This window comes from Aethalodelphis obliquidens, unplaced genomic scaffold (genome assembly GCF_003676395.1).
Source record: "Aethalodelphis obliquidens isolate GAN/ISIS:26980383/991018 unplaced genomic scaffold, ASM367639v1 scaffold44, whole genome shotgun sequence".
In the NCBI taxonomy this organism is placed as follows: Eukaryota; Metazoa; Chordata; class Mammalia; order Artiodactyla; family Delphinidae; genus Aethalodelphis; species Aethalodelphis obliquidens.
The window spans coordinates 16,006,192-16,032,739 of NW_020837988.1; the positions used below are offsets into that span (position 1 = coordinate 16,006,192).

The window sequence follows — 26,548 nt, forward strand, 5'->3', positions numbered from 1 at the left end:
TTGTTACTTGAACCAGGAATCCCAAATGAGATCTCACTCTGAATTTTAAGTACAGCAGATTCTGCCCTTGTTTGGAAAAAAGTTGCTTGAGTGGCATCAAACTTAATAGAGTCCCTCAGCTTTTAATTTCTTTATATATGTATATATTTTTTCAATACATTTATTTATTTATTTTTGGCTGTGTTGGGTCTTCGTTGCTGCGCGTGGGTTTCCTCTAGTTGCGGAGAAGCAGGGGCTACTCTTTGTTGTGGTGCGCTGGCTTCTCATTGCGGTGGCTTCTCTGGTTGTGGAGTATGGGCTCTAGGCACGCGGGCTTCAGTAGTTGTGGCTCACCGGCTCTAGAGTGCAGGCTCAGTAGTTGTGGCGTCTGGGCTTAGTTACTCCACGGTATGTGGGATCTTCCAGGACCAGGGATCGAACCCGTGTTCCCTGTATTGGCAGGCGGATTCTTGAGCACTGTGCCACCAGGGAAGTCCCTTAATTTCTTTTTAAAAAGGGAGCAGCTTAGGGTCAGACCTGCTTAAATTCAGTTGGAGGGGAAGTGTTTGGGAATAAAAAAGATGAATTACAATTTTGTTGTTAGGGCAGTAAACCAAAAATTGCTAAAAACTGATATCTAGGCTTTCCCTTGCTATTTGGCCTTTGTGACTGCTTACTAGCACCTCCACTGGAGGGTATGATGAAGGGATAGAGGCGAAAAGCTAATTAGTTTAGCTTCTGATGTTTGCTAGCATTAGAGGCTTTGCAGAAAACTGGTCTGATAAGTTGAACTGTCAGGAAAGTTTCGTTAAACTGCTCATATATTGCCATGGAGAACTGAGGATGTTTGAAGACTTTAAGCATATTTCAGAAGATAATGGATTGCTGTTTTTTTGTAGTTAATCTTTAATTCAGTATTCTAAAGGGATAGGTTGATTCAGTGAGATCCCTCGACTTTGGTCAGGTACCCCCTCCTCATCCCCTACCCCCCCCAACCTAAGAAGAACTTGTTTGCTTTTGAATTGCTTGAACCCTTCAAGAAATCTTCGATTTTAGTATTGTTTAGAAATACTTGTATTATTAGAGTTTGCTAGGAAGAGATGAGATAAAAATACATTTTTCCTTCTTTGTTTTTTGTGAGGTAAACTGGAAGGAAACTTGAATGCAGTGATAGAATAGAAATAGGATAAACATGAATAAATATTTTGATATGTAGTTATCCTTCAAAACAATTTTATTTTTTTTTTAAATGCAAACATGATCTTACCTGTTTCGTAGCTTGGTCTTTTTTTTTTTTTTTTGCGGTACGCAGGCCTCTCACTGTTGTGGCCTCTCCCGTTGCGGAGCACAGGCTCCGGACGCGCAGGCTCAGCGGCGATGGCTCACGGGCCCTGCCGCTCCGCGGCATGTGGGATCCTCCCAGACCGGGTCACGAACCCGTGTCCCCTGCAGCGGCAGGCGGACTCTCAACCACTGCGCCATCTGGGAAGCCCCGTAGCTTGGTCTTTTTTTTCACTTAGTTATATATCATAGAGATTTTTCACATCAACATATAAACAGTTTTTTTTTTTCCCCCCCCGGTACGCGGGCCTCTCACTGTTGTGGCCTCTCCAGTTGCAGAGCACAGGCTCCGGACGCGCAGGATCAGCGGCCATGTCTCACGGGCCCAGCTGCTCTGCGGCATGTGGGATCTTCCCAGACCGGGGCACGAACCCATGTCCCCTGCATCGGCAGGCGGACTCTCATCCACTGCGTCACCAGGGAAGCCCTAAACAGTTTTTTTTTTTAATAGCTGCATAATATTCTATTGTATCTTTTAAGTTTAGTTTTTTTTTTGTATTACAATTCTTTAGTAAAAGAACTGTCTTCAGCAGAATTGTGCATATATTCTTATGTATCTGTGAGAATATTTCTGTTGGATAGGTTCATAAAAGTGCAGTTACTAGGTAGAAGTCTGAGTAGTTGCATTTAAAATTTTGATAGGTATTGCCTTCAAAAGGCTTATGTAGCCAAATTTAGTAGTTTAAAAGTAACTTAAAAAAAAAGTAACTTAAAAAGTTTGTCAGTCTGAGTGCATGTGCTTGGCAATGTAAATGACTGGAACTTGAGGTAGTTGAAGCCTGTCCTAGATTCTGTTGGTTCCTGCTTCTTTTTTAAAAAAATTATTTATTTTATTTATATTTATTTTTGGCTGTGTTGGGTCTTCGTTGCTGAGTGTGGACTTTCTCTAGTTGCAGCCAGTGGGGGCTACTCTTCCTTGCGGTGCGCGGGCTTCTCATTGCATTGGCTTCTCTTGTTGCGGAGCACAGGCTCTAGGTGCGTGGGCTTCAGTAGTTGTGGCACACGGGCTCTAGAGCACAGGCTCAGTAGTTGTGGCACATGGCCTTAGTTGCTCCGCGGCATGTGGGATCTTTCCGGGCCAGGGACCGAACCCGTGTCCCCTGCATTGGCAGGCGGATTCTCAACCACTGAGCCACCAGGGAAGCCCCGTTCCTGCTTACTGTTAGATTGTTTTTACCTTATGATCAGACACCCGCATTAACTTTATAATGAATCTCCATCTGATGCATTCAGCATAGACTACTCAGGTTAGCTAACATGTATTGGTCCACTCTCTGCCAGATGCAGTGCTACATGTAAGGATAGAGATAAAACAAGCCATAACCTTCCTTTTAAGAAATACACAGTCGGGATTGGGGCGGGAGGGCGACAAAACTAGGTGTTTATGTTCCATTATGAGCTGTTGCCCAGGGTGTCATGGGAGTGCATATTAGACCCTAGAGTGGAAGGGACCTCTAACTTCACCTGGAATGAATGGGGAATAGTTTAAAGAGCATGTGATCTTGAGCTAAAACTTGAAAAGCAAAGGTGCCAAGGGTATGGAAGAATCTGGAACTATAAGATTCAGGTGGCTAAGGTGGGGACAGGTTGGAGATGAGGCTGAGTGTAAAAGGGGGGCAGATAAATGTTGTGTGGAAGTTTGAGTTCATCCTTACCCTAGAGTCACTGAAGGATTTTAAGCAGGAGCACAACATGGTTGGAGTTATGTTCCCTCTCTTCTTCCCTTTTTTCCTCCTGCTTTCTAGTAATCATTTTGGTAGTGGGTACTAGGTTGAAGGCTTGCTGAGACAGGAAGAAAGAACAGTTGGGAGATTACAACTGTCTGGATTACTGTAATACGTAAGAGGTTCTGAACTAAGGCAATGGTATTAAGGATGCAATGAATGTGCCTGTCATTCTATATTGAATCCTCCCTATTTAGCCTTCAGTAGTCAGTCAGAATGTCATCTCTTTCTGAAGCCTTGCTTGATCCCTTCAGGAAAAACAGTGCTTTATCATCTGGGTTTACCTTCACGCCTAATTTCTATCTTTTTATCTTTGGCATTGATGACACTGCTATAATTCTTGGTGTCTCCAGCATTAGACCATGAACTCCTATAGCCTTCCTATTATTCCTATCTGGTATTAGTATATGTTTAAGTATTAGTATATGTTTAAGTAAGATGTCTATCAGATGGTAAATCAGTGATTGGGATCGGGATTCATTCACATGGGGCATGTTGAGGGGCAGGAACTGGTTTTGGATTTGGTGTTGGGGATAGGGATGTTGGAAGTAGCTGTATGGGCGATACTGGACCCTCCTTATTCTTTAGGTTTCAACTTAGATGTTTTTGCCCCGGGAAGCCTTTTGTGACCCCACCCACTCTCAGCCTGTGTGAGGGTCCCCCCAGGATTCCCTGATCACAGTGAGTGTCTGTCTTTACGTGGGGCTTTGAATGCTGTAGGCATTTTAATAAAATGTCTGTTGGAGATAATCAGTTGGTATTTCTCATTGACTTTCCCATAAAGACTAAAATTCAAAAACCTCATGTCTAGCAGTTAAGCTCCTTCCAGTTTAGACCTAGCATTGTATATAGTGGTAACACAACATTGTAATTCAACTATACTTCAATTAAAAAAAAAAAAAGAAAGCATGGGCCTTACAGTTAGAGATTTGAATCGGAATCCTGTCTCTGCAGCTTGGTAGTTGTGTGAGCTTGGGCATGTTACTTAACTTCTGAGCACCAGTTTCCTTATCTATAAAATGAGAATAAGAGTACATACTCGTCTTATAATGTTATTGTGATGACTAAATGAGGATGTGTATGTAAAACATTTAGCACAGTGACTGACGCAGTAAAAGGTCAATTAATGTTAGTGAACATTAGAGCATTTAGTAAATGTTAGTGAACGTTAGAGCAATCATAATAATAACCTATTCTCCAGCCAGAGCTATGATTCCCTTAGTAATTATAAAACCTAAGAAGCCCTGCCCTGTTGGCATAGAAAGTGTTAGGGACTGGGGTGGTGAGGTCCACATTGTTTCTTTGCTTTATAATAAAAATTTTGCTGCCCACTCCCTGTTGTATTCCATAACAAATCCACATTTGTAAAAGAAATACAAAAAAAAAAACTTTCCAGTGTGTTCCATAATGTAGCTTTTGATACTTCATCACAAAGCACTGCATAGCTGCTTTTTCCCTCTCTTTCTTGAGAAGCTGCACATGTACCACTTGGTTCATCCAAGTTCTGTGGATCATCTCCCAAATCCTTCCCTATTATTTTGTTTAATTTTTTTTTTTTTTTGTCGGTACGCGGGCCTCTCACTGTCGCGGCCTCTCCCGTTGCGAAGCACAGGCTCCGGACGCGCAGGCCCAGCGGCCATGGCTCACGGACCCAGCTGCTCCGTGGCATGTGGGATCTTCCCGGACCGGGGCACAAACCCGTGTCCCCTGCATCGGCAGGCGGACTCTCAATCACTGCGCCACCAGGGAAGCCCGTGTCAGTTTAGAATTTCCTCATCTTTCTCTGCTTAGCACAATCTTATACGTGAAAGCCTACCTCTAGGTCTGTTTTGACGACTATAGCCCTGTCAGTAAGTACTCACAATGCTTACTATGTACCAAGCCCTAACTAGATAAAGTTAGTGAGCATGCAAAGAGGGATGTTAAGGAACTTCCCCTGTCTCGGAAATAGAATAAATTAATATTAATAAATTGACAACTAGGGAACATTCAGATGATTTTAATTGAGTGATGGCTTTAAGTGCGTTGTACAATTTAAGCAGGAAGAAAGTGATGTGAATCTGAATAGTCTGGAAAAGTTGTTGTGGAGATGCTGTGTATTGGAAGGATTAAGTTTTGGGCTTAAAGGGTAGAAGGACCTTCCAGGTAGAGGCAGCAGCATAGGCAAAGATTATGGAGTTGAATCTGGGGGCAGGGAGTTCTAGGTCTAAGCCACCTGATGCACTTGCTTTGAACCTTCCAGGTAGAGGCAGCAACATAGGCAAAGATTATGGAGTTGAATCTGGGGGTAGGGAGTTCTAGGTCTAAGCCAACTGATGCACTTGCTTTGATATTGTTTTAAGTTTCATCTCAGAGAATTTGGACTCATGAGAAAGGTACTAGGAGTTATTCTAGAGTAGAGAAGAGAGGCGATAAAAAGAATGGATTACGGAATGGATTAGAGGACTGAGGCATCAGTCAGGAAGCTGTTACGATAATTTAGATGTGAGCTCATGCAGACGCGGGTTGGGTTTGGGTTGGCACTGTTAGGAAAGGAGAGGATACCCCAAAACTGAACAGCCCCCCCTGCCACCTGTACAGCTTTATGAGAAATAAATGAGAGATTTTTATCATAAAGGAGCTGAAATTATGAAGGAAAAGACAGCCTTCTCTCTTAAGAGCCTTTACCTTTTCGGTTTATGTCACTTATTTGGCCCTTCTGCAGACTTTGGGCCCTTCCAAAGCCTGGAGGAGACTTCGACCATTCCACTGTGGTGAACACCTTGGTTGAGATTCTTGTTGCATCCTATCTGGATTATTGCAGTAGCTTCTTCATTGGTCTTTGACTTTTTACTTTCTTTTAATCTGTCTTACCCAACTGGTCTCTCTGAAGCACAGTTCTCATGTGTCACTCCCCATTTGAAAAACCTTTAATGACTTTCTGCTGCCTTTAAGTCTGAGTAAAGGCTGGCTATTGAAGGTTGTCCATTAATGATCTGGCTTCAAACTTCCTTTTCACCTATTTCTATAGTGTTTTCTCTGTTACAATATGCTTTATATTTCAAGCAAATTGATTATTTCTTTCACCCTCCAGGATATCCTATGTTTTCCCACAGTTTTGCCTTTTCCCGTGCCTTTTCCTCTCACTACAATGCCACATTACCCTTCTTTTACCCCAGCCTTCTACATAATGAAATTTTAGCTAATTTTCAGGTTTCAGCTGAAATTTTGATAACTTCACAGACACTTCCCTAACCATCCTTCCTCTGCCTATTTCTTTCTTTGTTTTGTGCAGAGTAATGAGGTGATGGTGGGAAGAGGTTAGTAGAAGCCACATTATGGGCAAGCTTCTTGTCCCCCATTTGATTTTTGCTTCTGTTTTCAGCGAAAGTGCGGTTGTTGGCCACCCAAATGGCCAAACACTTCCCTTTGGGTCCCGGCAGCTTATCAACATTTTTGCAAGGTGGATGCTGCCAGTTTATTCTTGTGTAACTGGAGTCCTGTCTTGGGAATTTACAAGGAATAAGGCGTGGTTCTCACTTGCAGGTGTGGAGTTAGTTTTGACTTGCACTATTTGAAGCAGCCAGATATGTGTGCTTTCTGGAAATCTGTATATACAGAAATATATATATACATGTACAGACATCTGTAGCTATAGAGATAATCTATCTCTAGACAGTGGTTCTCAATTGGGGGTTGTGATTTTGCCCCCTGGGAGACATTTGTCATTTCTGGAGGCATTTTTGGTTGTCATAATTTATAGGAGAGGAGAGTGCTGCTGGCATCTAGTGCGTGTAGAGGCCAGGGATGTTGCTAAACCGCCTGCAGTGCACAGGAGAGATCCCCTTCCTCCACAACGAAAAATAATTTGGCACAAGTCAGTAGTGCTGATGTTGAGGAGCTCTGTCCTAGGGGTGTACTTCGGCTTCCCAGTGCTGCTTGTGTTAGGTGGAAGTTTGTTCTTGAATCTGTATTGCAGTTTATAATAATAGAACCATAAGCACAGGAAGGGACCCTAGAGGTCGCATATTTGGACTTTATTTTAACTTGTATCCCTCAGAACAGTGTTCTGCAAGATATTGATAGGTGTAATGGAAAAAAGATGTTTATTTGTTAAAGCTGCAAATATTTGAGTATTCAGTATAATGAAGTGTGTTGTGAATCTTCATCAAGGAAGTTTCTCCTAAATGTGTTTGCCTGCTGAACCCATTTGACATCTTCCAGTCTCCAAAATGCTTCCTTGGAACTGGGAAGGAAACTGTTATTACCTAGCCCAAACTTTTATAGCCTTTTAAAGGACTTTCATAAGATAGCCCTTGTTTTTGTCTCTTCAAACTTACTGCTGAATCTTAATTTATGTCAGTGACAGCAGGTACATTAGCTCCATCTTTTTTTTTTTTGGTCAGATTGTGGTTTATTAGATGAACTAAAAAGTTGGAATATTTTAGGTTCCTTTATTCTGAATGTACCATATAACTTTACTATCTGTCCCCACCAGTGAATTGGAAATTATAATCCCAGCCCGAAACCTACCACCCAGGTTGTTATGAGGATTAGTAAGTAATTATAGCTTTTAATGCTTTGTATTCTTTGGAGAAAGATGATTTATCATAAACTGTTTTTGTAAAACTGCTTAAGTCTGACAGTTTTTCTCTGCTCTGAATTGTTGAGTAGTGATGTTTTTTGGGATTCAAGTGGGATGGGAATCGTTTCAATCAACATTTTGCTCATTATGTTAAATTTAAGAAAGATATTTTGCCTTATTCACATTTTTTGGATCTTTAAGAATTTGCATTATTTTTGCTTGCTTCCCTTTTATTATATAAGCAATACATGTTTATGGTGGAAACATTACATAAGCCAGAAAATAAAAGACAAAAGAATCTTATCACCTACATTTTAAAAGAGAAATGAGGTCATAGTATGTGTTTTATTTTTTAACACCTTTTTTTTTCATCTCACATTTTTTCGTTTCAGTAATATTTGCTTTTTGTCTATAGGTTATAATAACAATGCAAATAATGGGTGCTTGTGCCAGGCACTAGGTTAAGTAATTGAAAGTATTTTGTTTAATCATCACAGCAGCCTTCTGAGGTCAGCTCTGTTTCTTGCAGACGAGGAAATTGAGGGAACAGAATAGTTAAATAATTTAAATACAGGTGGAGCCAGGATGTGAACCTGGACTGGCTCCCCTTATCTGTGAATGTCTTTGGGAGTAATATTGCATCTCAGCACAGCGTTTCAAGTCAATGAAGGGAGAGGGGTGTAGTTTTTAATATGTATATTTTTAACAGCAGTTTTGGTGTAGAAAGATAAAGATTTAGGAGTTAGGAATGGAATTTCTTCTGAAGACTTCACTTTTCCCCTTCCCTATTTATTGAGACAATTGTTTTAGTAACTACTCTTTGCAATGCATCCTATGGGGATATTGAGACCAAGGACGGAGTGTAAGCAAAATAAATTCGCTTTTGAGGTGTATGTGATTAATGTCAAGTTCTCGGACTGCTTGCGGAGGGTCAGAGAAATCTTGAAACAGATGGGATTTGAGTCAGGTTTTTCTTTAAGTTGTGAATTTTTAAGAACTGAATAATTCTGAAATAACTTTGGTATGTTTACTGCTTAAGTACCTCTGTGGTGTGAAGTTAATTACACCCCTCTTTTTACCTGAACTGTGTGAACATGAGTTTTCGTCAGTAAGTTTTGTGGAAGCTGTGTAACATCTGTGCCCTTGCTTGAGTCCCCAGAGGGAGGCTGTTTCCTGCTATTTCTGAGACTTAACTGTAGTGCTTTGGGGTAGTAGGCTACATCTACTCTCATATGCTGTATTAATCATCTGGCACTGATAATGTGCCTCCTTGCATTGCCAGTATCAACTGTATATTGATATCAGTGCGAAAGAGGATATTGAGTTGATGGGAAAGATCAGATAGTGATTTTTGTTTATGGGAGAAAATACCTTTTATAAAATTGACTTGAGGTATTTTGAATAAAGAACTTACATTGGTTCATCTGTCAATTCAGCCAGTGTAACATAACTATTTTTTATTACATTAGGAATTATTTTTAAATTTAAAATCAGAAATAGGAAAAGTGGACGTAGAACAGTCACACAGAATGCCATATGCTAGAAAGTCCATGAGGATAAAACTCTGTAATCCCCAGAAGATCTAGTTTAATGAATATAGGATGTTTGTTAAAGTTATTATAAGCTTAGAGTGAGAAAATTTTGGCAATTACATAGAGCACTAGTCAAATTTGACCTATAAGTGTATTGGTATTTGTACGGATGTTTTCTCAGTCATTTACTTAAATATTTCGATACTAACGATTTGAATTGCCATACTATGAAGAATCTTAGTGTAGTACTACAGGGCTTACCGTCCTATGTTGATTGTTATCTAAAGATAAAATGTTTGACCAAATTGGAAGTTGCTGTCATTTTTTTTTTTTTTTTGAGGGAGGAGGAGGTTGCGTTTAGTTCAGTGATTCATAAACTTTTTGGTCCCAAGGCCTCTTTTCACTTTTAAAAAATGTTGAAAACCACAGAGAACTTTTATGGGTTATTATCAGTAGTTGATTAGAAACTTCGAGAAATTCAAAGAATAATTATTTACGGGGAACTCCCTGGTGGTCCAGTGGGTAGGACTCTGCGCTTTTACTGCCGAGGGCGCAGGTTCAGTCCCTGGTTGGGGAACTAAGATCCCACAAACCACGCAGTGTGGCCAAATTAAAAAAAAAAAAAAATTTACGAATTCATTTAAAAATAACAAACCTATTACATATTATGAAAATAACTTTTTACCAGAACAAAAAAAATATTAAGTGTGAATAGCATTATTTTCCAGTTTTGCAAATCTTCCTTATGTCTGGCTTAATAGAAAACAGCTGGGTTCTCCTATCTGCTTCTGCATTCATTCTATTGTGATATGTTGTTTTGGAATTATATAAAGAAAATCTGACCTTGTACAGATGTGTAGTTTGGAAAAGAGAGGAGTATTTAAATAGCCTTTTAAAGTGTGGCTATCCTTTGATACTGTACTCAAACTTGGCAAGTAGTAGTTTCATAAAGGTCAGCTGCACTATGGAATCTAAAGCTGTTTCAGTGAGTTTTTCATACTCTGTCACATTAATCCATTGGCTTGTCTTGCACTTACTTTACCCATGCACTCGTTTCTAACGATCTTGGTCATTTGGTCATTCACTGAGTTATGCAGATCTTCCAAAGGTTGACACATTTCATTATGTGGTATCAAATTCTCATTCACTAATATCAGCAGTAGTCTACTTAATCAAGACTTCAGTATTGGGGAAATATTCAAGCTCATGGTGGTGGATACACGTTTTCAAAATACTTATTTTTGCTTGAAAACTCAGATTTTCTCATTGGCAACAAACATCATCATTGGATTTCCTTGAAGTGACAGGTTCACTTTGTTCATTTTCAACAAAATGTCTGCTGACTATTCAAGTCTGAATAATCATAGTTTGTCAGTTGTTCTGCCAAGTAAAAATAGTGTTCTGTGAAGGGAAGCTTCTAGTTCAGCTTGTAACTCAGTTGTACTAGTGCTTTTTCTCAGATTTCTTAAAGCAGCAGAAGTGCTTTATGTCTACTTTCCCTTTCATTGCACAGAATATTTGTATACCTATATATATACACACACACACTGAAGACTCGAGTGGAGATTTTATAAAGTTCATTATTTTCATATTTTCACCAAGGACATCAAAGGTCAGTGGTACTAACCTATTTATTGATTTATTTTTAAATGCATAGAGAATACAGTGACCAGTGGTTATTAGTAGTTTGGTGCCTTTGCCCTGAATTGTGCAAAGGTACCAGTAGTTTTGCTCAGACTTGTTTTTGCACCCTTACTGCGAATGTCAGCACTATGAAAAAAGGCAAATAACGTTTAATATTATTACGAAAATGCTTTGATCTTGTGGACCTCTGAAATGGTCTTCGAGTTCTCAAGAAGTCCATAGGCCACACTTTAGGAACAGCTGGCTTAGTTCTTTGCATAGATTTCCTTTTACTCTCAGACCAGATAAATCAAAGGGGATAAAGAAGTGGCAAATGGCTGAGGTTTTTAGCTTGGGTTACTAAATGAAAGCAATACCATTACCTGAGATAATAGAAATGGGTAAGGAGTAAAAAGAAAGTCAGTTTTGAGTTTCAGGGGGCTTGAGGAACATAGAGGTGGGGATGTTGATTAGTGCAGCTGAGCATGTTTTTCTGAGTGCTAGGAGGCCTTACCATGTTGCTATAGTGGTTGTTGCCAAGGAAGTGAGTTGAGAGAGAAGAGGGCAGAAGAATGGACCTTGTTGTCAAGGACGTCTGGAAAGGAGAATTTCAAGAAGAGTGGGGTGGTCAGCACTACCTAAGGCTTCAGAGAAGTCAGATAGAATGCGGACTGAGGCTTGAGCATTGGATTTGATGATGAGATTACTGGTGACCTTTGCCAGAGCAGTAGGGGTAGAAGCCAGATTATAGAAGAGTGAGAAGTGCAGAGGCAGCTATTTATAACTTTTTTTTTTTTTGTGGTACGCGGGCCTCTCACTGTTGTGGCCTCTCCCGTTGCGGAGCACAGGCTCCCGACGCGCAGGCTCAGCGGCCATGGCTCACGGGCCCAGCTGCCCCGCGGCATGTGGGATCCTCCTGGACCGGGGCACGAACCCATGTCCCCTGCATCGGCAGGCGGACTCTCAACCACTGCGCCACCAGGGAAGCCCTATAACTATTATTTCAAGAAGCTTTCGGGTAGAGGAAAGAGACACATCAGTTGGGCAGTTAATTTGAGAGGTGGGCCATACTGAGGACAGCAAAAGAAAAGAAAATTGATGAAGTGAACTGGTAACACAGGTGTGATACAATTAAGCTTTTAGTATAATCTGTCCTGCAGAGAAGTGGGAAGCTGACGAACATTGGATCCTTTGGCCAGAAAAATGTACAGACCTGTGACAATTGGCATAGAAACTTTGGTAGGGATGAGGAGTTCCTTACTAATTCTTTTCTGTTTAATTACTGGGTGCTTAGTTTGATACATTTGCTTTAAATTCACTAATTTCAAGAAGTTTTAAAGATATTTTTTAGATGCAGATGATTTAACTTTAACAGTCTGTGGCTACTTTCAATTTATGGTAACAAGTGACAAAAAAGGATGGAATTCTTTCTCTTGTGCAGGGATTGTGGCCCTGCCCCAACACATCTCCCCTTTTGGTTTGAGTGTTTTTCTTCTGGAGGCAGAGTTTGGTTAACAGCCTCAAGTAATGTTTGTATTAAAAACATGTGTGTTGTTTTCTAACGTGCTTGTATTTCTAACTTCCTTTTCTTCTTTCTCTTCTAGTCTGTTCTCTGGGGAGGCGGTAAGGGGCTGTGGAGCTGGCCTCGGCACCGGGAGAGGCTGGACTTCCTGTCTCTCTGTGCTGAATGGCTGCGATGGCGCCCGCTCTCACTGACGCAGCAGCTGAAGCACACCATATCCGGTTCAAACTGGCTCCCCCATCCTCCACTTTGTCCCCTGGCAGTGCCGAAAATAACGGCAACGCCAACATCCTTATTGCTGCCAACGGAACCAAAAGAAAAGCCATTGCTGCAGAGGACCCCAGTCTAGACTTCCGAAATAATCCTAACAAGGAAGACTTGGGAAAGCTGCAACCACTGGTGGCATCTTATCTTTGCTCCGATGTAACATCTGTTCCCTCAAAGGAATCGTTGAAATTGCAAGGTGTCTTCAGCAAGCAGACAGTACTTAAATCTCATCCTCTCTTATCTCAGTCCTATGAACTCCGAGCTGAGCTGTTGGGGAGACAGCCAGTTTTGGAGTTTTCCTTAGAAAATCTTAGAACCATGAATACAAGTGGTCAGACAGCTCTGCCACAAGCACCTGTAAATGGGTTGGCGAAGAAATTGACTAAAAGTTCAACACATTCTGATCACGACAATTCCAGTCCCCTTAATGGGGGAAAACGAGCTCTCACGTCATCGTCTCTTCAGGGGGGTGAAGTGGTGGCATCTGAATCTGGGGACTTGAAAGGGGGTATGACCAATTGCACTCTTCCACATAGAAGCCTTGATGTAGAACACACAACGATATTTAGCAATAATAGCACTGCAAACAAATCTTCTGTAAATTCCATGGAACAGCCGCCCGCACTTCAAGGAAGCAGTAGGTTATCACCTGACACAGACTCCAGTTCTAACTTGGGGGGTGTCAAATTAGAGGGTAAAAAGTCTCCCCTGTCTTCCATTCTTTTCAGTGCTTTAGATTCCGACACAAGGATAACAGCTTTACTACGGCGGCAGGCTGATATTGAGAGCCGTGCCCGCAGGTTACAGAAACGCTTACAGGTTGTGCAAGCCAAGCAGGTGGAGAGGCATATACAGCATCAGCTGGGTGGATTTTTAGAGAAAACCTTGAGCAAACTGCCAAACTTGGAATCCTTGAAGCCCCGGAGCCAGTTGATGCTAACTCGAAAGGCTGAAGCTGCATTGAGAAAAGCTGCCAGTGAGACCGCCACTTCAGAGGGACTTAGCAACTTCCTGAAAAGTGATTCGATTTCAGAAGAATTGGACAGATTTACAGCCAGTGGTATAGCTAACTTGAGGTGCAGTGAACGAGCATTTGATTCAGACGTCACTGACAGTAGTTCAGGGGGAGAGTCTGATATTGAAGAAGAAGAACTGACCAGAGCTGATCCTGAGCAGCGCCACTTACCCCTGTGAGTAGAATCATGCATAATGTCATTCTTGGGAAATGTTTGGACAAGAGAGAAAGAGTTGGTGAATTCCCATCATGGGAAGAATGGGCTTCTTTGTATATAGGTGCCTAGATTTCTTTCGTTTGTCTTTTTCCTAATTTTAGGTAGGTGGATGCATGTATACCTGCTAGTGAAGAAATGGAAGGTATATTTGGTACAGCGTTTGTGTTGCTGTAGGGTAAAAGCTGTTAATTTCCCATTGAAATCTTACTAAGAAAAAACTGGAAGACTTCCAATTTGTAAAAGTGTACCCATCCTTTCAGAGTGAATAATTAGGTTTCTTTTGAAACTATATGTAGGGTATTTTTGTAAGTTTATAAGGCTTGACTTCACATTTTGTTGTTTCTAGTAAGTGGGGCCAAAAGTTTAGTTGACCTAGTTAAGTTTGCTGGAATTTATAGTTGCTTCTAATTGAGCTTTCAGCAGAGAATGTACCCAGTCTTTAATTTTAACACTTGAGATTTCCGTATGTTTTAAGGACTAATAATCAGAAAATGCTTCAGAATATTTTATAGGTTGCCTCCAAGCACAGTCTGCTTTCACAACCTCATTCTCTCCCTAAAAGAAACCATCTTTATCAGATTTGGATTTTATTTTCTCTCAGTTAAGTAAAATGTATTGACATATTTGGGATAAATTTGTACTGGATTTTCAAAATCTGTTGGTTTGAGGAAAATTATTCATAAGCTTTGTGTGGCACTTTAGATGGACCTGGTTGAGCCAGAGGTGCTTTACTCTTGTTCTTCCCTCCTGACCCTGCATTCTGCTCCTGACAGATAAGGAAGTAAAATATATCTCCTTAAAGATAGATCAATGTACATTTATCGAGACTTATGAGAGAGTAAACAGAGTAGTTGGAAAACAAGGGCAGGGGAGTTGACTAGTAGATCCTCTTTCATTTCCTTTTTGGGTAGGGATGTTGTAAAGGTTGGATTACTAGAGAAGGCTGAAATAGGTGGATATGTTGGAATAATTGGCTTTCCCTTGCCTGAAATAAAAAGGTGACTAAGGTTTTCACTGGAGAATTCGTTGAGACAGCTATGCTTTTAAGCATAAGTAAATTTCCTTTTTTTTTTTTTCAGTTTTGTGTATGTTATTCACATGGATAACACTGTATCCGAGTATGAAATTTTGTTTTTTGTTTCTATTTTGAGTGAAAAAATCTGGATAATTTTGCTGTATTTTTTCCTCATAGACCAAGTTCCATTACCATTTGTTAGTTTACTGTGCTCAAGAGTCCATTTCTATATTCAGGTCTAAAGCAAATAAATTTCAGAGCCTTGCTACTGCTGTAACATAGTTACCGTTCCTTAAATGGATTAGTAGCTTAAATCAGCTTGCCAGTATTTGTGGCATTATCCCCACTGACTTTGCTGCGTAAACCACTGTTTTAAGAAATCTTGGTTAACAGTTGAATATTTTGTGTTTAAAAGTAATTTTGTGTAACATACTGTAGTTGAAACATTTTAAGTTTCCTGTACTTATTTTGTGTATTTGATGAAGAAAAACACCTAGACTCTATAAGCGTAATCTTTTCAGGATACATTGTATTGGAAACATTTCTGAGTTTTGGTAATGTTGTGGGTAACTGTTCCAACCCGGTGAAATCAAAATACCTAAGAGAGAACTTTTTTTATTTCATGGGGTAAGTCTAGTGATTTGAAAAGACCTCTTAGTCCATTTCACTTCGTTTCACTTCTTCTCACATAATGGTTTGTTGATTGATAGGGTGTGAATTATAAGGACAACTGAGGGATCATTTTAGGAAACTTTTTGGGATCAGTTTAATCCTCTTACAATGAAATCAACTAAATAATGCTTTAAAAAGTTGAGTTTCCATCTTCAGATCATATTAAAGTAAGGACAATTTGGACACTAAAAGTACTGTCAAATAAATGTACCTTTTGCATATTATGATATATATGAACTTATTGACAAAACCACCAGTAAAGTGTAAATACTTTTAAGTTCTTGTTAAGCAAGGTTACCCAATTGACTCCTAAGGCTAGTATTTAGCCAGGTGTTTGTTGACCTTCTGAGTATTTTAAAGATTTTCAGCAATTGGCCAGTGAGAGTGGACGCATTGCTTTGATTAAAAAAGAAAAAAAACCGGGAGGTTCTCTGGATGCTGAGAAGCCTTTTCTTTGTGATTTAATACTCCCTCCCAAATCTTATAACCAGATTTATAATTCTTGAGTCCTGGAATAAGAAGTTAGTTAACTCTTCAGGAGCTTGACCCAGCTGGTGAATTTCAACTTTTTACCTCTTACAGTAGCCTGTCTAGTATTTCACTCCTTTGCTGAAGTACTGTCAGAGATAAAGTCAGTAGATTTAGTCTGAGCAGCCATAATGAAAATATTTAGTAGAGAAGACTGTTGAAATGAATTGTTTTTAAATGATGTTGCTTAAATTACAAGTGGATGGTTCTCTGAAAATTACAAGCTTTCACCAAGAATTCATGTGTGTTTTTCCTTATTTCCTATGTTCCAAGAGGAAAATCAATGATTCATTGTAAATCCTAGGCACATGCTAGCAGTAGCAGAATGATTGGTTTTATATGTTGTTGAGAATTTTGTGTTTATCATTTTACAGTTAGTAAATTCTAATATTGCTGGATGAGACATGTTTAGAGAAGTTCTTTCCTTTTCCTTGTTTTTTTTTTTTTGGTTAACTGATTTTATGTTTAATTTAAAACTGTTATACCTTTTTATTTTAAGTTCTTTTTGGAAAATTATCCAAAAATGTTATATTTGTATGTCTTCCTGTCTTGGTACATGTAACTACTACTTTGGAAAATCTGCACTACATTGAGTTTGACCTATATCGTTGTTTAGTAACATCACTGTGGAATGAGCAGGAATTTAAACATCATCTTAAAAATTTTTTTTTTTATTTGAAGTATAAATACTTTGATTTACAATGTTTTGTTAATTTCTGGTTAACACCAAAGTGATTCAGTTATACATATATCTACGTATATTCTTTTTCATATATTTTTCCGTATGGTGTATTACAGGGTATTGAATATAGTTCACTGTGCTATACAGTAGGATCTTGTTTATCTATTTTATATATAGTAGTTTGTATCTGCTAATTGCAAACTCCTAATTTATCCCTCCCCCACCCCCTTTTCCCTTTGGTAATCATAAGTTTGTTTTCTATGCCTGTGAGTCTGTTTCTGTTTCATAAATAAGTTCATTTGGGTCATGTTTTAGATTCCACATGTAAGTGGTATCATATGGTATTTGTCTTTTTCTGATTTACTTAGCTTAGTATGATAATCTCTAGGTCCATCCATGTTGCTGCAAATGGCATTTCATTCTCTTTTTTTTTTGGCTTTTTTTTGTGATTGGAGTGTAGTTACTTTACAATATTGTGTTAGTTTATACTGTACAGCAAAGTGAATCAGCTTTACGTATAGATGTATCCCCTCTTTTGGATTTCCTTCTCATTTAGGTCACCAGAGAGCATTGAGTAGAGTTCCCTGTGCTATACCATTCTTTTTAAAAACGTCATCTTCTTGATCGAGGGACTAGAAAGGAAGCTGTATGTTTCAATAAATACCTCAGTGTTTAATTCTTAATTGTAGAAGTATGAATAGAAGCATTTATTGACAGTTATCTCGTGTTTATAACAAGAACTGTTGAGTGTGTGCTTGTGCGCCCACACTCTCTTCTTCACTTTAGTTTTTCTTTGTATTCCTCCTTCTCATTTCTAAGAGTTTCGTTCTGCTATTTAGTTAGGAATTCCTGGACCTATACCTAGTTTTGCTGAATTTAGTTTTCATTTTCTTACTCTTGTGCTTGTAAACTTTTATAGTAAGTACCTGTAAAGAAAAAATTCTTTTCCAGCTATTCTCTTAAATGTATTCTTAGATCATCAGTATTCTGAGTACCTGGATAGTTTGTAGACCTCTTTTCCCTTAAAAACAAAAAGCCAAAAACCAAAAAACTCTGTAAACTGTTACCATAGGCTTATCTTGAAGGTTAGAATAAAAATAATTCCATAAAACATTTTGTTAGTGACTACAGAAATATATGTTATTTTATATGTAAAATACATCTTTATGTTACACAATGCCTTCTTTATAAGGACTTCAGGGCAAAGATATGCAACCAAGAATAATTGTATTTTTTCCTAAGCTTTTAAGTCTGTTTTTATTACCTGGCTGTTATAATTTGTGTTGTTCACTAGGTCTCCATTTTCCTGTTGGCTTTTTGGAAGTTTAGAGCCAAATTTGTAGGACTTACTGTTGTACTTGTTTTTTAAGCCTCATTCTTGGCTTCGTTTTGTTCTCCCTGTTCTTGTTTTATTTTCATGTTTTTATTTTTTTAAATTTATTCTAACCTATGTTTTATTTGTCTGATAGCCTCCTGAAGTCTGTTCCAGATCAGGGTTGAGTAAAAATAAACTAGATGCTCAGTTTAATGACACTAAAGAAGTTATTTGAATTTTGATTGTCTTGATTGCGGTGACTTTTTATATGTTTCTGGGGAATTTCACCCTTTTGGAGTTGTTCATGAAGACTTAAGGGTATAATGAATGACTAGTGTGTTTGTTGATTTTGCTTTTTAGTTACTGTGGAATGTTTTGTGTTATAGCTCATACTTGAATTTATTAAGTGTTCACAGATGATGTTGCCAAAGGTGGCAGTCTACTTGATTTGTCCTTATTTTCCTATTCCTTGTCCTTTCACAGAATGATGGAGTGAGAGGTCTATTAGCTGGAAACCTAACATCTAACCCTTCTTTGCTACAGACTAGCTATAGGGCTAATCATGTTACCACTTTTTCTAATATAAATGAGGAAATTGATCTCTAGGGCTTAAACTACTTTGAATTGTGACAGCTCTGTCTTTAACATTGATGGAGCTATTCTCAGCACCATTTTTTTGCATTTGGGGAGTCTGAGGCAAAGTTCCCTGTAAGTCACTGGTGTACCTCGAAACAAAATGACTTTCTTGACTTGTGACTTAGAGCTTTGATTCTTTTACTACCTTAGGTCCCCTTTCCGCCCCATAATCCATTAAAATGATTATTGTGGATCTCACTGGGTGTGATACATATGTGGGAATAATTCCATCATGTTCTTAGAGAAGTTACTTCAGAGCTGAGTAGACTTTCACTTGTCAGACATCTTGTTCTAATTTAATCTAATCATCTTTGATTATGTTTTTTTTTTTTCTTTTTCTGCTAGCCTGCATATTGACATCCAGTGGCAGAAATAGGAGCTTCTGTATTTTCTCCGTCTTCTCCCCCCCACCCCCCACCCCCCGCCTTTTTTCTGAGAAGTTATGTAGGTAGTGAGAATTATTCTTGGTGCTTCTTGTATGATTCTGAAGGAAGGAAGTTAGGCAGCAGGAATTTGGGGGTTACCCGTTTGCTGCAGATCTAGTTGCTCCAAATATTTTCTGTTGCCTTGGGATTGGTGTTTTCATTCTTTAAAATTGAGTGAAGGGGCTTCCCTGGTGCCGCAGTGGTTGGGAGTCCGCCTGCTGATGCAGGGGACACGGGTACTTGCCCCGGTCCGGGAGGATCCCACGTGCCGCGGAGCGGCTGGGCCTGTGAGCTGTGGCCGCTGGGCCTGCGCGTCTGGAGCCTGTGCTCTGCGGCGGGAGAGGCCACAGCAGTGAGAGGCCCGTGTACCGCAAAAAAAAAAAAAAAATTTGAGTGAAGTACAGTTGACCCTTGAACAACAATGGGGTTAGGGGTGCCCACCGTCTCTGCAGTTGAACATCCACGGCCCTCTGTATCCATGAATTCAACCAACCACAGATCGTATTAAATGTTGAAAGAAATCTGTGTCTAAATGGATGTGCACAGTTTAAACCCATGTTGTTCAAGGGTCAGCTGTACACTTTTAAAGTGGTCATATATAAGTACCTATGAGTGAGTGTGTAAGACGTGAGAGATGCCATAGGTAAATAAACTGAGTTTCTATCCACAAAAAGTTTATAGTTTTGATGTGTATTGGAGACATGGTAGGTAAAGATGACTACTTAGAACAGTGCCTGGCATATAGTAATATATGGTAAATGTTGGGTGATGCAAATGAAATAGGAAGAGATCACAGCTGGTTGATGGAATTGGAAAGAAAGGATATTAGAAATGAGTCTTGAAGGATGGCTAGGATTTTGGTAGAAGGTTGTCTTGATTGTGGCCTGATGAGGTAGGTCAGTACAGGAAAAAGGCACAGCAAAGACAGAGGACAGAGACTAAAAGGCATGGGGCTTTAGTGGCTAGAGTGGAAATACTTTAGAGATCTAGTAATATAGGTAAGTGTAATAAATGTAGTGTAAAAAGGAAAAGAGGAAATTCCAGAGGTGGTGCAGAAATAGATTTAATGGGATTAATAACAAAGGCGGTATGGGAAAAATAGGGAGGGATCATCATAGATGGTTGAAGTTTCAAGCTTGGGTGACTATAAGAACACACCTTGCAAAATAACCCTTATATGAGGGTTCAAGTTCTTTACCAGTGTCTCAAAAATGAAGGTTTCTGTATTACTTGTAAGTTCCAGCAACTGTTAAAAATCAGGAAATGGACTTCCAAGTAATCCTGTGTAAACAGAGAAGGAGTTGACCTCCACAGAGAGGCCTCAGAACCTTACATTGGAGACTTTGGAATTAATTAATTCGCTTATTAGATGTATTGAATGCCTACTCTGTGCTGAGGTGCTAAGGGTAGATAGTGGTGAATAAGAGAGACACAGTCCCTGCCCTGCCCTCGTGGGCAGTATAGGTGAGAAAGAGAGATTATTTGAGCAAGTAATCATATAGTTAATGATATATTTATAGTGGTGTGGGTGCCACAGAAACGAAGTTCGGAGTGCTAAGGGGGTGCATATTAGGAACATCTAATTAAGATGGGTGGGGATGTCCTAGCAAGTATCTTGAAGAAGTCACATGTAAGTTGAGACCTGAATGATGAGAAGGAGTTGGTGAAAAAGAGAGGAGGTGTGTTACAGAGGAAACGGCATGTGCTAAGGCCTTGGGAATGGGAGGTGCTGGATGCTTTCAAGAACAGTGCAAAGTGTAAGGAGAGTAGTGAGAAATGAGGCCAGAGAGGTTGCTAGAGGCTATGTCACGTAGGTGGGCTTGTAGGTCATCTCCAGTTTAAAATTGTATCGTGAAACCATTGACAGAGTTTATATATCATTGGATTTTTTAAAGACCCCTCTTATTGTATGAAGCGTAGAGTGGATTTAGACTTTGGGAAACCATTTAGGCTGCTGTGGTAAGCTATGTAAGAGAGTGGGGACTTGGCCTTTGGAGGGAAGAGTGAGGGAACTGGGTATTTTGGAGGTAGGGTGACTAGGACTTGTGATTGATCGGATGCGATGAGTGGGATGTTGAGAGAGAGGGAAGAGGAATTATGGGTAATTCTCAGATTTTTGACAGGAGTAACTAGATTGGATGGATCTGTTGGGATGAAGAAGGAGCCAATGGGGGATGTTACTGAATGTGGTCCATATTTACTAATTTTCATTTAAACATTTTTGGCTGTTGGGCATACCCAGAAGTTTCAGTGTCATTTGCAGAGCACCCTATTAGATTCCATCAGCAAGATAAAATAAACTGTTTTACTAGGAAAAGCTTGGAGTCACATTGTATTTCAAATGAATAGTACTTTAGTTTCTCTGCTCTCTCCTTGAGCAAAGACCAACATGGATTAGATTATAGTCAGCCCTCTGGATCTGCAGGTTCCACATTGGTGGATTCAACCAACTGCAGATCAGAAATATTTTGGGGGGGGAGGATTCCAGAAACTTCCAAAAAGCAAAACTTGAATTCAGAACTTGAATTTCAGTTCACTGGCAACTATGTATTTAGCATTCACATTGTAAAGTATTTTAAGTAATCTAGAGATGATTTAAAGTATACAGAATGATGTGCATAGGTTATATGCAAATACCCTATTTTATATCTGCAGACTTGAGCATCTGCATTTTGGTATTGGGGGGAGGGGAGTCTGGAACCAGTCCCCCTCGAATACCCAGGGACATCTGTATTTTGCAAGGTAGGCAGAAATTCGTGCCTAAGGCATCTCCTTTCATAACTACAAGTTCGTTGTTCTTTTCCTGTTTTCCATTGTGTATCTGGGAAAATTATGCTATCTGTTTGAACCAAGGGGCTCAGTATATAATAAATATAAAGAGTAAATCCTACTAATTTTGATTCTCATTAATTAAGGCTTTGTGGCAACTTTAACCTATTTGAATTTAGTTTTATTTTTCTTGGCTGCGTCGTGCGACATGTGGGATCTTAGTTCCCCAACCAAGGATCGAACCCGCACCCCCCTGCATTGAGAATGCGGAACCTTAACCACTGGACCGCCAGGGAAGTCCCCCCATCTGTTTGACTTCATAATTGTATAATTATGAAGAAAGGTTTTGCACCAAAGTGGTAAGCCAGATTGCTTTGAAATTAGTTTAAATCTAGTAATAAAAGTATCTGAAGAGTCTTCCTCAAACAGAATATACTGAAAAATTGTTGTTAAATTGTAAATGTTGTTCGTTGCTCTGGCAACCTATTTAGTAACATTGTAGCAACCATATAGATTATATTCAGAACTCAGTAAGAGGATATGTGGAGAATATTGTGTGTGGGGGGGCAGTGGGGAGTGGACATTGAGGAATGGCAACCAGGAAGAGGGGTTAAATTCCATTTTAAATCATTTTCTGGGACTTCCCTGGCAGTCCAGAGGTTAAGACTTCGCCTTCCAATGCAGGGGTGTGGGTTTGATCCCTGGTCGGGTAGCTAAGATCCCACATGCCTTGCAGACAAAAAACGAAAGCATAAAACAGAAGCAATATTCTAACAGATTCAATAAAGACTTTAAAAATGGTCCACATAAAAAAAAGTCATTTTCTTAAAAGATGTTTTACTTCTTCTGCCTAATAGAATAAAGGGCATGAGCCAGGGAACTGAATGATACCATTTATGTGTGTGACCATTTTCTTGTTCATCCTTAATCCCTGTTTCCTGTTTGTTCTTGTGGTACTTGAGAGATGCATCCTGGTAAGATAGAAACTGAAGGAGACAGAGCTAAGGGCTGTTGGGATTAAATTAGTCTGAAACGTGGGCCCCAAGAAGGTTTTGACTGAATTGATTTGGTTGAGCTAGGAAACATTTTAAATCAACTTTGCCTAATCAGATGAAATAGTTTGAGACATACTGATAGAGGAAAAAAAGTAATAACCTACATTTGTGGAATATTTGGAGGTAGGTAATGTGTTAAAAGTGCTTTACATGCATTAATTTATTTAGTCCTCACAATACAACGAGGTAGATATTATCTTAGTTTTACAGACTCAGACTGAGGATTGAAAAGTTTAAGTTACTTGTTTAATGTCACATAGCTAATAAGAAATCAGGATACAGTCGTCCCTCAATACTCTCAGGGGATTGATTCCAGGAGCCCTGCAGATACAAAAATCCCGAGGAGGCTCAGGTCCCTTATATAAAATGGCCTAGTACAGTGAGTACAGTTAGCCCTCCATATCTGCAGATTCAGCCAACTTCAGATGGGAAACCTACAGTTAAAGAGGGCCAGGGACTTGCCTGGTGGCGCAGTGGTTAAGAATCCACCTGCCAGTGAAGGGGAAAAAATAATAATAAAATTATTATTATAAAAATAAATAAACTGAAAAAAAAGAGGGCCGACTGTATTAATCAAGGCTGTTTACCCACAGCTTGGGCATAAACACTACCTATTTTAGTGGAAATAGAATCAAACTGTCCTTTGGATTTGGTTGATGAGAAGAGATTTACCAAACATCATGTAAAAATATGGCACTTTATGGTTAAGAAATGTAAGTGGGGGGCTTCCCTGGTGGCTCAGTGGTTGAGAGTCTGCCTGCCGATGCAGGGTACATGGGTTCGTGCCCTGGTCCGGGAAGATCCCACATGCCGCGGAGCGGCTGGGCCCGTGAGCCATGGCCACTGAGCCTGCACGTCCGGAGCCTGTGCTCTGCAACGGGAGAGGCCACACAGTGAGAGGCCCGCGTACCACCACAAAAAAAAAAAAAAAAAAAAAAAAAAAAAGAAATGTAAGGGGTATTAAGGAATTTGATAGTATCTTTTTTTTTTTTTTTTGCGGTACGCGGGCCTCTCACTGTTGTGGCCTCTCCTGCTGCGGAGCACAGGCTCCGGACGTGCAGGCCCAGCGGCCACGGCCCACGGGCCCAGCTGCTCAGCGGCACGTGGGATCCTCCCGGACCGGGGCATGAACCCACGTCCCCTGCATCGGCAGGCAGACTCTCAACCACTGCGCCACCAGGGAAGCCCTGATAGTATCTTTTGAGGAAAGGTATACCAAGTATATTCTTTTTTAAAAAATTATTTATTATTTGTTGCTGCGCGCGGGCTTTCTCTGGTTGCGGTGAGTGGGAGCTACTCTTCGTTGCAGTGTGCAGGCTTCTTATTGTGGTGGATTCTCTTGTTGCAGAGCATGGGCTCTAGGCGCGCGGGCTCAGTAGTTGTGGCTCACGGGCTCTAGAGTGCAGGCTCAATAGTTGTGGCGCATGGGCTTAGTTGCTCTGCGGCATGTGGACCAGGGCTCGAACCCGTGTTCCCTGCATTGGCAGGCGGATTCTTAACCACTGCGCCCCCAGGGAAGCCCCCAAATATATTCTTAACTTACAATACCGTTACTCATTTCTTTTGTGGAACAGGAGTTGGATGGATTGGGTGGGGCATTTTGTTAAGGTAGATGTTAACATCTAGGAAGTGCTGGGGGTGATTATTTTAAAAAAGAAAGAGGGAATTCCCTGGTGGACCAGTAGTTGAGACTCGGTCCAGTGGTTAGGACTCAGTGCTTTCACCGCAGTGGCCCGGGTTCATTCCCTGGTCGGGGAACTAAGATCCTGAAAGCCTCGTGGTGCTGCCAAAAAAATAAAAATAAAAAGAAGGAGACAGGGGAATTAATAAGTATTGATCACACCTTCTGTATGTTAGGTGGTTTGCATTTGGTAAATCTTTAAAACATTCATATGATGAAGGTGATATCTTCATTTTATAGTTGAGACCCAAGACTATAGATATGTTAAATAATTTGCTTGAGATCATGGAGAAGAAGAAGGCTAGGTCTTCCTTACTGCTCTCTCTACTGTTTTTCTCCTGGAACTGATTTGGCAGGAGCAGAAAGAAGATTCTGTTTGGAGAAATGGAGCAAACCTGAAGGTGCATAGCTCTTCAGATGCCTCTCTGTCGGCCCAGTACACTGATGGCATGGCATTGACCGTGAGGGATGATGGGAAGGTTAAATAGTTTCCCTCTACTATAATAAATCTAAGGAGGTGCTTATTTCATAATTTTTTTCCCAGCAAATAAACATTTTTGGTATTCTAAAAGGATGATTTATATTTCAACTTGCATGGAAAAATCCTCTTTATTTCCCCAGTTGCTGGAAAAAAGAAATTTTTTAAGATATGAAAGTATTTTATGTTCTTTCTCCTTTAGTCTTCCCTGTGCTTATAGCTGATGCTTGAACTGTTAGCATGTACTTAGCGTTTATTATTTTCCTCAAGGAATCTCTGGTTGTAAAGCAACTATACTCCGATAAAAATTAATTAAAAAAAAAAACTCTGGTAAATCTGATTACTATAAGAACTTGAAAGGCATGAAATAGCAATTGAAGAATATCCTGATTGGTTTTCAACCCAATTATACAAATTTTTGTCACTTCAGTGTCTGAGTATAAGGTTTATCATTAACGTTTGATTTCTTATTTGATAATCACCAGAAAACCTGAAGGATGAACTAGAAGTTATCATTTTTCTTAGCATGTGTAGGATTAGTACTAAAGAGGGAACAATATAGTAGAAAGAATTTTGGACTACTATTGAGAATTGTTCATTTTAGTTTAGTCTTTTAATCTTCCTAGGCTTAAGTTCCTCACTTATAAAATCTCGATTATACCTTTTTGAAAAATATTTCTTGTTGTTTTGTAATGATGAGACCCAGGCTGGGATGGGAAAGGCCTTTGTCACTGTGAGCCATACTACCCTGTTTTGCTGATTATGTTGACCGTCCAGGCAACCCTCTGTGTAGCTCACACTGCCTGCATTACCTCAGGGAGTCCCCAGACTGGGTCCCATCAGGGAGTTAATGGTGGAGCCGCAGCAGTCTGCGCACTTGTTTCTGTCACGGGGTAACCTGGTGTGTGTGCCTGTGTGTAACTTTTTATTTTTTTTATTGTGTTCTACTTGTGGCAATGAAGAAATCTGAAGGTTAAGTTTACAAAGTGTGGACCCTGAGGATGGGGTATAGTGAGAGTAAAGACAAAGGCCTTTACCAGAAAGGTATCCTTTTCGCTTAATAAAGCTGTTTTTGGAGTGTTACACTTTGAAAATAAATATCCCTAATGAAAAACATCTGTCTCTCCCCTGCCCCTAAAATAAACAAAACAATACAGAGTTCTCTTGTTCCTGTTTCTTTCCCAGAAACAATTGATCAAAAACTATTACAGATTGTAAAATCAGTTTATATAGAACAAGTAAAGAGACTTGTTGCCTTTTCACACTGCCACATATCAAAGGCAGAATTTCAGTTATTGGTCTTTAGATGCGTAAAGTTAAAATAGTTGAATCCTTCATTGATTCATTTAGTTGCCTTTCATAGACTTTTACTCAGAAAATGAAAAGATCTGGGATTTTTCTAAAAAATTTTTTCTTCATATCTTGAGGGTTTTCATCTGAGTCGCTGTAACCCCTGTTTCTCTAGAATTCCAACTGGGTGAAAATGTTTTTCTTTTTAAACTGGCAGT

The 26,548-nt window shown here is 39.8% G+C and overlaps 1 protein-coding gene across 7 annotated transcripts in view; it reads left to right on the forward strand.

Moving 5' to 3' along the window:
- The window catches only part of KANSL1 (KAT8 regulatory NSL complex subunit 1), a 171,065-nt gene that overhangs the window by 33,310 nt on the left and 111,207 nt on the right, over positions 1 to 26,548 (forward strand). For 5 of the 7 annotated variants that reach the window (XM_027081314.1, XM_027081320.1, XM_027081319.1 and 2 more), the window contains one exon: positions 12,368 to 13,742. In XM_027081314.1, the coding sequence (XP_026937115.1) occupies positions 12,451 to 13,742 (1,292 nt within the window). In that variant the 5' untranslated portion in view covers positions 12,368 to 12,450. Of the gene's footprint in view, positions 1 to 11,906; positions 12,003 to 12,367; positions 13,743 to 26,548 lie in introns of those variants that run through there. The other 2 variants (XM_027081315.1, XM_027081316.1) reach the window with 2 other exon arrangements.